At 37.8% G+C, this 9,665-nt stretch overlaps 1 protein-coding gene across 1 annotated transcript; it reads right to left on the bottom strand.

The window, feature by feature from the left end:
• Nucleotides 1-2,747: 2,747 nt before the first annotated feature.
• Nucleotides 2,748-5,260, bottom strand: iscub (iron-sulfur cluster assembly enzyme b). Its single transcript, XM_036562994.1, is given in 6 exon segments — nt 2,748-2,839; nt 3,240-3,262; nt 3,264-3,304; nt 3,390-3,500; nt 3,710-3,822; nt 5,134-5,260. Coding segments are annotated over 6 exon segments (507 nt in total).
• Nucleotides 5,261-9,665: the final 4,405 nt, after the last annotated feature.

Here is a 9,665-nt window from a genome sequence, read left to right as displayed (position 1 = left end):
GTCCCACTGCTAACTGCTTAACAGTGTCTAACAGTGTCTCAGCATCTTATAAACAATAACAGAAAGACTGCCTCAGTCCTAGTGGGAAATGCAAACAAGTTCTCTCACTACCCAATTAAGGAGATGTGTCCCAGCCTGGAATAGCCTCACAGTGAGTCAGGTATTTATATGTACTGGCTCTAATTTTTTTTTTCTCAATGTGGACTCTTCTGCAGGACCTGAAGTCCCAATACAAGCTTCTCACACACTTTTGTCTGTTTTTGTCCTAGAATTTTCGATTAAAATGTGTTCTTTAGAGTCTGACTGATGAAGATGGTATAAAAATGCTTGCAAGCCATCATCTGTTTTGAAGCCATCTTATGACTTTTGTCATACACATGGTTACATAGTGATTAAGTCAGCTTATTTACTTTAAAAGTTTTAATACAGTGTCTGTGTTAGTGAAAAGATTGAGCCAGATTGAATACCAGATAAATAAATCACAAAGTGCAAAGTAAATTATATTTGACTACCTGTCTGAATAGAACTTTGGATTCTATTTCTAATCAGAAAAGTGATTGATATACATTTTTGCTAATGACTTCCAACATCCAGCAGATGTTTTTAAACTTCACTTCAAGACAACTGATAGAAACAAACCATGTTATGAAAGCACTGTCCAACCTTAATCTAATTTACTTGCAAATGAAAGTAAAAATGAAAATGAAAGAAATTAACATTGTCCTTTACATCTGCTAATGAAACGACAATTTAAGGATCCATTTCACGGAAAACCAAATTGTCTTTGTATTTTTCTTTACAGTGCCCTGCATGTATTTTAAAACTATATATTGGGCCAAAACCTTGTCATAAAACTAACATTAAACAGTGTGGCAGGCAACATATTTATAAGCATTTTGTAGAAAAACTTTCTGGAAGGTAGCTTTTAGAGGCCTTAACCGCTTCGTACATCTGGTTACTATCACCATCATTATGAACAATTATGAACTCAGTAAATTTTTGTAGAATGGCTAATTTCACACCAATCTACTCTGAATAACTGTCAAAATTTAGAAACATCTGCTTTAATGTTTCAAGACATGCTATTCATTCCCCAGTGAACATACGGAAACTGTTCTGCAAAACAGCCCATGCTGAATTTTGTGACGTCACAAAAACAGCACATTTACATTTACAGACCAAATCAGAATGTTTGTAAGCATAAAGGGTAGCTATACTTCCAGGTGGATAACGTATCCGTTCAGTGGTAAAAGCAGCTCATTTTAAGTAGCTTAGCTCATTTTAACAGACTGAACCAAAATATGGTCAATAATGGTAAAATATTGTTTTCTGCTACAGCTGAGAAAGAGGTAGTCAAAGAAAGTGCATGACAAAGTCTGGTGGGAAAACCTCCTTTTGCTTTCTGCTGTATCAACTCCAGAGCTCACCCAATTCTCCTTATTTTAGGTTAAGTTTAATTTCAGTTCACAAATAAATGCCACTGTGCTTAGGAATGCCACCTTGCTTCAAGTTCCCCTCATCCCCATCTATGGCTAGGAAACAGGATCAGAGAACAAGGTAACACATATATTCAAGAACATTCTAGTTCAGGTTTAAGTTTTTCCTGTTTTCCAGCTTTCAAAAACTGGTAGAGCTGCTGAAAGTAAAATGAACCCAAGCGAATGCAAGGTGCTAATGTAACAGCTACTAGCAAAATCATAGTGGATAAAATTTAAAACTATAATTATAAAGTTACTTTTTTTTCATTAAACACTGCACTTAAAATTAATGGCTGGTGCATGCTCATGAATAAATGACAAAAAACCCACACAGTCCAGTTAATCTTGAATTTATCAGAATGGGAAGATCAGTTTAAAATATAATTTAATGGCACCAGAACAGCTTTAGTAGTACACAGCTTTGCCAATATCAACAACAAGGTATGTTGGTTAAATAACATAGGAGCATATGGTTTACCAATATTTAATAACGAATATGTAGAAGTACATGTCTCAGTCTTTGGTGTTTTATGACAAGATCACTTACAAAGTTCTATTTTTTTTTCAGTATGTTGGTTAAATAATTCTCATCAGTATCAGTGCAGTGCTACCATCGTTATCAACCTGGAAGTAAGTTCTTGGTTGCTGTGACGTAGCGCTGATTTGTCCTATTTAGTCCACACATTCCAATGGAAATTAAAATGTTTATTTCAGCCTAGTTTGCTTTATGAATAAGGCATAATAAATGGCCACCAGTCATAACGGAGATCATTTATATGTTACACAACTTACACAAGTCTCAAACAGCCTATAAAAATTAATCATAACTGTATTTAGAAAAGTAACCCATACAAATACTGTAAGTGGACTTTTAAGGAGAAATACAAGAAAAATAAAAAAAATAATAAATACAGAAACATGCAAATGTTTTAGATACTGAGCAAAAATCACCTGACTGTTTACAGGTTTATTTCGTTACTACTGTAAGAAAGTTTTAATGGTGATTACATAAAACCTATCAAGAACTTGCAAAAATCAGTGCATCTTTCTGCCATTCATACTGAGTGCATGTAAAAGGAGTTGTTTGACAAAGATTTTAGGTTTTTGTTATTTTTCAATGTGTCATTTATCTGCATATTTTAACATTTTCAGTATGGAGTCTGAAACACTTCTCAGTGTTTTTAAATTTTGCATTCATAAAACAGGCTACAGTAAAAGGGCTGGTGAAGGCTTGGTCCACACTACAGGAGGGAAGGGATGTTGGGACCCCTAGTTGCTGGCTATCATGGCCTTATCACCCACCTCCACTTGCTTCAGATGATAATTAGCTAAAGGTGCCTTAATGGTATCCTCAGCCAACACTAGATAGAACAAGAAAAAACATTCCGTTAAGTAACACAGTAGGTATTTTCATAGTGCATCATTATGATCTTGTTATTCAGCATTAATGATCATACATTTTGTTATAAAAACGCATTTCAGTTTGCATGACTATATCCACATTTGACGTTAAAGCAAAAGAAAAAACAGACTAGCATGAATTAACAGATAATTGTGAAAGTGATGGGTCAGAGTTTCCTTCCTTACCCCAAATGTCCCAAGAGCTACTGGAGCTACAAAGCTGATGTAGCTAAGAAACCTTTGAAGCTTAAAGTTACTTATTAGCATCATGACAAATGTGAGCCTCACTTGCCTCAAACCATAGAGTTACAAAATAACAAGTGTCTAAGAATATCTTATGCAGTGAGAATAAAACCTTACCTGAGCAGTGAAATTTCACTGGAAGAAGCGATTTCAGTGTTCCTCATCTTTGAGGCTTCATCAATCTGCAAAACATTTCTTTTTATTTAAAAAAAAAAAAGAAGAAACACTAACACCAAAGGACAGATGTGGTCACTCTGTTTTGCTTACAGATTTACCCTTTACCCACTCTGTGGCCAAAGAACTGGATGCGATGGCCGAGCCACAGCCAAACGTCTTGAACCTGGCTTCCACAACTTTCCTGGCTTCATCCACCTGAATCTGCCGAACCACAGTATCATGAGAGAAAATATCATTTGTTGTCATGATTGTCTGCTCCATTAGCTAAATGTAGAATTTGGTTTTCCGGTATAAGACCTGGATTAGGCTTAATCTAAGAATGCCAACACAATATGACTGACCATAGGTAAAGCCGTTCGGGGAATTATAAAAGAAAAAAGCGTACTGGATAGGACCAAAAATAAACATACTTGGAGTTTCATTACATCTCCACACACAGGTGCGCCCACCAGCCCTGTGCCCACATTTTTAGCATTTTTGTCCAAAGATCCAACATTCCTTGGGTTCTCATAATGGTCACCACCTTCAGAAGCCGAAACAGATGGATATGGGGTACATATGTCACATGGGTGAAGTCGTGCTTAATTCAGTCTAGAGGAGCTCATGGTTATGTAACAGAAATTAAAATAAACGTGACAGGGCAGCACTGTCTGCGTTTGCGGTTCAGTCTCCTTTACTTTCTCACCCAACAAGAACTGAAGCTATTTGTGTTTAGTGATTTTCAAAATGTTAAGAAGATTGGGCCTCATTCACCAACCATTCTTAAGGAGAAATTTCTTCTTAAAACCCACTTATGCAGTTTTCACAATGATTCTGACATCCACCAATGTTTTCTTTTTTGGGATGTGAATCTAAGCACACTCAAGACCACAAAATTGTGAAGAATTCTGTGGTTTAAGAATACTTCATGAATCTGATGTAGATTTTTTCTTAGGCCCTTTCTCAAGAACAAATGACAAAAAAAAGATTCAGAAGATATTGGAGAATGAGGCCCATTGTACTCTTAGGGGACTGAAGTGTGACAATCTACAGAAGCATGTGAAGAATGTGTTGAGAAAGGGATTAAGGTCTATGTCTTATATTCAAAATTAATACCAATGGAGGCTGTACATGCATCACTTAAGAGACAAACGAATACACTAAGTACAAATCCTAAGAAGTCCTTCAAAACAATGATTTCATTAAAGGATTAATTTTAAGACAGGTATCGACCCTAATCTCAGTTAGAGCTGTATTAACTACGGGCCAAGCTTTGCCTACTGTGTAGTAATGCTATTTTTGAAATGTTATGTTGGCTTATAGTTATTATAACAACTATTATAGTAACAACTAGTTTTTACAGCACTTAAGTGAGCACTGAGTTAAGTATTTAGTGTAATGTATTGTACTGCACTTATTGAAATGTTTGCACTGCACTGTGTTTAATTCTGTTCCTTTTTCTCTAGGTATCAACATGGGCTTTTGTTTCTAGCAATATCTGAGCTCAGGACTAGCTTTCTCTCTAACCTATTTGTAATTAGCAAAAATACTTTACGTAGACAACAAAGCATTTTTTGTAAGTCGCTCTGGATAAGAGAGTCTGATAAATGCTGTAAATGTAAATATAAATGTAAATGTAGTACTTATAGTAATTGAAAAGAAAAACTGTCTTGAAACTTTTAAAAAAGTTTTTCTATTGTAATTTAATGTGCTGATTTATTTCTGCCAAATAAGTATTCTTTAGGACATGGAACAAAACATGAAACTTCACTTTCAGTCCAGACAAATCATGATGACACAGCAACCTGGATCCAGCTTAACATATTAACCAAAGTAAACGTGGCGACAGTTAAACACTTCCATACAATATCGAACCTCTTTACCTTCTTGTGATACCCACACTGAGCCTTCAGGTCTGGTACTGACAGTCTTTTGTTGAGAAGAACAGGAGAGAAACACCTCTTCACCATAACGCCCACCATGAAAGACAGCAATGACGCACTTTGAGCTCGAGAACATATTTTCCCACCAATATTAGTTTTAAAGTAGGTTTCTTCTCGTCAAGTGTCGAGGCACTGGTGGACGGGCGCAGCTGAAGCTTGGGTCCTGTTAGCTTTAGCCACTTGGAGCTAAGCCGGTGCGAGTGGCGACAGCAGCAGCGGTGCAGGTTTTAGTTCATTTAGTGTGCAATAAGGTATGCTGCCGTGCCCCCCGCCTGATTACTGTGGTTTCTGTTGGCTTAGCTATGACCAGTAACATGATGTTCTGTTTGTGTACCTAGCCAAATAGCATGGTGAATTTGGAGCAAAGTCAGCACCAACTGTAGCGTCCAGTTTACATCATTGGCCTTAGTACCCCAGGTATGTTTTGATTTTGTATCATGCAGAATGTTCTATTTCTGTTATTAGCATTTGGCTCAGTAACATGGCTGTTTTTATGAAGCATTTGAGTGTAGCTTTTAGCTGTTGCATTACTGCTGCTATTAGATGTGTCTTGCAGTGCAATCATCTATGTTAGACTTGAGTCCGTGTTTTTGAGCCAGGCTGTCAAGTTACTCTTATACTAAGTTGTTCCTCTGTATATGCCTTACGAGGGATGAATGTCAACAATGCCCTGTGTCTTTTCTTGTGTATCTTATAGATTGATTACAGCGTATGTCCTGTGCCAGCTGCTGTTCTCTTACCACTTTTATTGTTTGTTTTATTATTGAGTTTCAGTTGTGATGCTGCTCTAACTTTTAACGAAAGTATTTTATTGCCTAAGCTGCCCTCTAGCCTGTGGCCATATTGTGTGTGCAAACGGGCATTTGGTGTATTGTGAGCCACTGGCTAGAGGGAGTGCAAATTCTTTTAGTTACTTTTTTTTTTTTATTACTATTATTTTTCCCTTAGTTATATTGCCGTCTACGTGGGGTTAAGTTTAATCCAGGGAGTTTGGGACGGAGGAATGTTTGGGGATGGATTGCTGTGTTCACTAGAATGGTAGACATTTGCAGTGCCGTGCATTTGGAGTGATTAGCATGTATGGCTGGAATGGTGTTTTTTCCTCACGTTTCACGTGTGTCACTGAGAGAATAATCTTCCGTTAGTGTCCCAACAGGCCAAGGCTTGAGTAATCCCCGTAGTACTGTGAATATTTTTAGTACTGGTTGTTTTTATTTTTCTGTTTTATAAACTGAACTGACAGTCAGTGTATGACCTCAGCTTCCTTTAATAAAGATTGTATTTTTGTATTTTCCTGAACCTGCATTTGTGAAGTTACTACGGTCAGAGCTCCCCTTTGCTCTAAGTATAAACCAAGGGGTGGCGTAATCTGGTATACAATAACGGGGCCGCCACACAAATAAGGTACATTTTTATTTAAATAAAAATACTTGGAAAGTGTCTAAATCTTTGTGTAAATGAGACGTCAATACATGTTTACCAGATAGCAAATTTAAATAATAAATTGAATTTTTGAATTTTTAATTTTGAGTCCAAAGTTGCATATATGAGTGAGAAACTTAACTTTATCAATGATTCCACAGGTAAAGCTTTCTGGTTGAATTATTGGTTGGTGCATTAAAGAAACACAGTAATTATTCAGGCCTGTAGTCTCATTCATTGTATACAACATGACTGGAAGTCATTTAATGCTACTATTTAGACTTCTGTATAATCAAATGTCACACTGTCAGAATGGTCTATTGGGGCAGATCAAGAACACAACCAGGTCTTTCACCATTCTTGGTACTTTTGTTATTGAATATTGAATTTTTTACACTAACGCTGTTTGCTATCCGGTGTCAACCAGAGGAGGATGGGTTCCCCTTTTGAGTCTTGATTCCTCTCAAGGTTTTTTCCTCTTGCTCTTGGAGTTTTTCCTTGCCACTGTCGCCATTGGCTTGCTCATCGGGGCTTGGAGCCAGATTCTTCTGTAAAGCTGCTTTGTGACAACACCTGTTGTAAAAAGCAATATATAAATATACTTTGACTTGACTTGACTTGAATATTGGAATGCAAATTGGGCAGCGGAAGATGACGTCGAGCAAGAACAGAAGAATGCAAGAACACACAATGAATTTTGAGAAACAGCCCTGGATTTTCACAACAGAGAACATGTAGTGATGATAATTTAGTAATGTCTTTATGTATGATGTATGTATGTATGTTTATCTATAAAAGGTGTCTAAACCTATTAAATCAAACAGCATCAAAACTTGAGTACATATAAGAGAGCCTGCTATTTTACTTTTGAGTCAAGAAGTTGAGAAGGAACCCTTCCCGATGGTGTCAAACTGGAGCCTGGGTGGATCTGAAGATGCTCAAGCGCTGTGGGTCTGGTCCACGTCACCACAGCAGTGGGGCAGGCGGATGTTCGTAGCAGCCTTAGTCAGTGACAAGGCTGTTCGTTCTTCGCAGCAGCCACTGGAGTTCCACTTCCCAGGCGCTGGATCTGCCCATGAAGACTGTTGAGTGAAGCAGTGCAACAGCACTGAGGATGCAGTTCTGAAGTTTTCCGGGACCAGGCTGTATTTCTCAGACTCTGCGGGATGAAGTTTTCTGTGTACACTCAGGTTTTGAGGCGACTACCAACTAACTTCCTCTGTTTTGCTAAGATGAGAATGAAGTAATTGGTTGGTGGCCATACAACAGACTTTTTTGACTCTATCTCTAAGCATGGCTTGAAAAGGCTTAAGGTGGACACAAAACACATGCAATAAATAAGCAGACAAACAAAAGACAAGTATCTCAGATCTGATAGTGAATGCTCTTTGTAATTTGGTCTTGATATGTATCAACTTAATGGTCCTTTTTTCTCTGCTTTTGTGCTTGGGTTTTCTCTGGCCATAGACCATCCCCTCTTGTGGTAAAGCCAGAGCGCTGATTGGTCTTTCTCACATAGAGACTCACCGTCTCCAATACCGATTAGTGGTACACAGTCTATAAGCACATCTTCCACATGAATTAAATCTTTCTAAGTTTTGGTCAAATCTGATTCACAATGATTGAATAAATGAAATGAATTTCAAGTACCATAATGGTTCGAATCATTCCTTGGAAACTTGTAGAACTAAGGAAACACACAAACAACATTTGTTTGTTTCTTAACAAGCACTTTGAACCCATGGTATCTGGAACCAACACACATAATAAAAGACATAAACATGCACCAAATATAGTATCTAGGTCAGTGGACAGCAATCCCAAATGTTAAGAAGAGCCATTTTGTCATTTCAACAAAAATCAAACTACCTTGGGAGCCACGACATGTTATGTCCATTTTACCATCTTGGTTGTAAATATGTCTCAGTATGTGCTGATGTACTAGTATAACGTTAGGCTAAAAATCTAATGTAATCAAAAACACAGACTTACTTTGCTCTGCTTCAAGCTTTAGCTCAGCTATGGTTGCTATTCTCGCATCTCCAGCACGAAGCTTTTCCGCAAAAGCAGAATAGTTTCTTGTAAAATGTCTGTTCAATTTTTTTACAAGGCTTAAGTCAGCTTCTCATTTGCCAGCTTCTTGTTCAAATTTTCCTGTTCCATTGTAAATGGTGCCTGAGGCATCAGAACGTAACTGCTGCACCATCTGAGGTGGAACGAGAAAATTTGAGTTTCTCAGTGCAGAATGAATGTATCAGAAAACCAGCTGGAGTGCTTATAAATGCAAATAGTCCCTAAATTATCGATGTTCGTCTTAAATCTTTCTCCTTGCCTTTTCATTAGCTACTAGCTAGGTGAGATCATTGGCTGTGTTGCTATGGTGACCAGCAGTCTGTGCTCCAGTCTGTAGGGTTAAAGTCTGGTAAATTAGCAGATGTACATTAACTCCAGCATTTAAGACCATTTACTGTTAAAACTGTGTTAGCACGTTCAGCAAAGCTTTATTTTATTGCAAAGGAGGATTATTTTATTTTTGCCTAAAATCTAATTCTGCTGTGGAGCACAACCTTGATTTTAGTATGTCCGGACTTCTGGTGGTGAACCAGGATGAGTGATCAACATTTGGAGTGGATAAGAGTCTTAGAAATGTGATTTTCTATTAAGTTTTGGTAAAGAGTCACACAGCTGTCTCCAGAGAGTTTTTTATTGCCCGTTGTTTTTGGGATAGGAGGTAGGCTCCCCTGGAGGTCAGGGCCTGGTTCTTGGCATGAGCTGTAAACCATAACATTTGCGAGTGTTCTTAACCAAGTTTTATGGTAGTAACCTAAACTGTGGCACCAAAGCTATTAGCTTTGGGGTACAGGGAGAGGTCTTGTAAACAGAGCTGTTTTGTAAAGTGACCAGGTTGTGTGTCCACTACGTCAGTTCAATCAGTAATGTCTTCCGGGTTTGTCAAACACTAGAGGGTGCCCCCAAGCAAGTCCAAATGTAATGGGTTCCTGTAGAGCTTTTGTGCAAAATC

The sequence above is a fragment of the Colossoma macropomum genome, unplaced genomic scaffold (assembly GCF_904425465.1).
Source record: "Colossoma macropomum unplaced genomic scaffold, Colossoma_macropomum, whole genome shotgun sequence".
Taxonomy (NCBI): Eukaryota; Metazoa; Chordata; class Actinopteri; order Characiformes; family Serrasalmidae; genus Colossoma; species Colossoma macropomum.
This window is presented reverse-complemented; position numbering and strand designations above follow the sequence as displayed.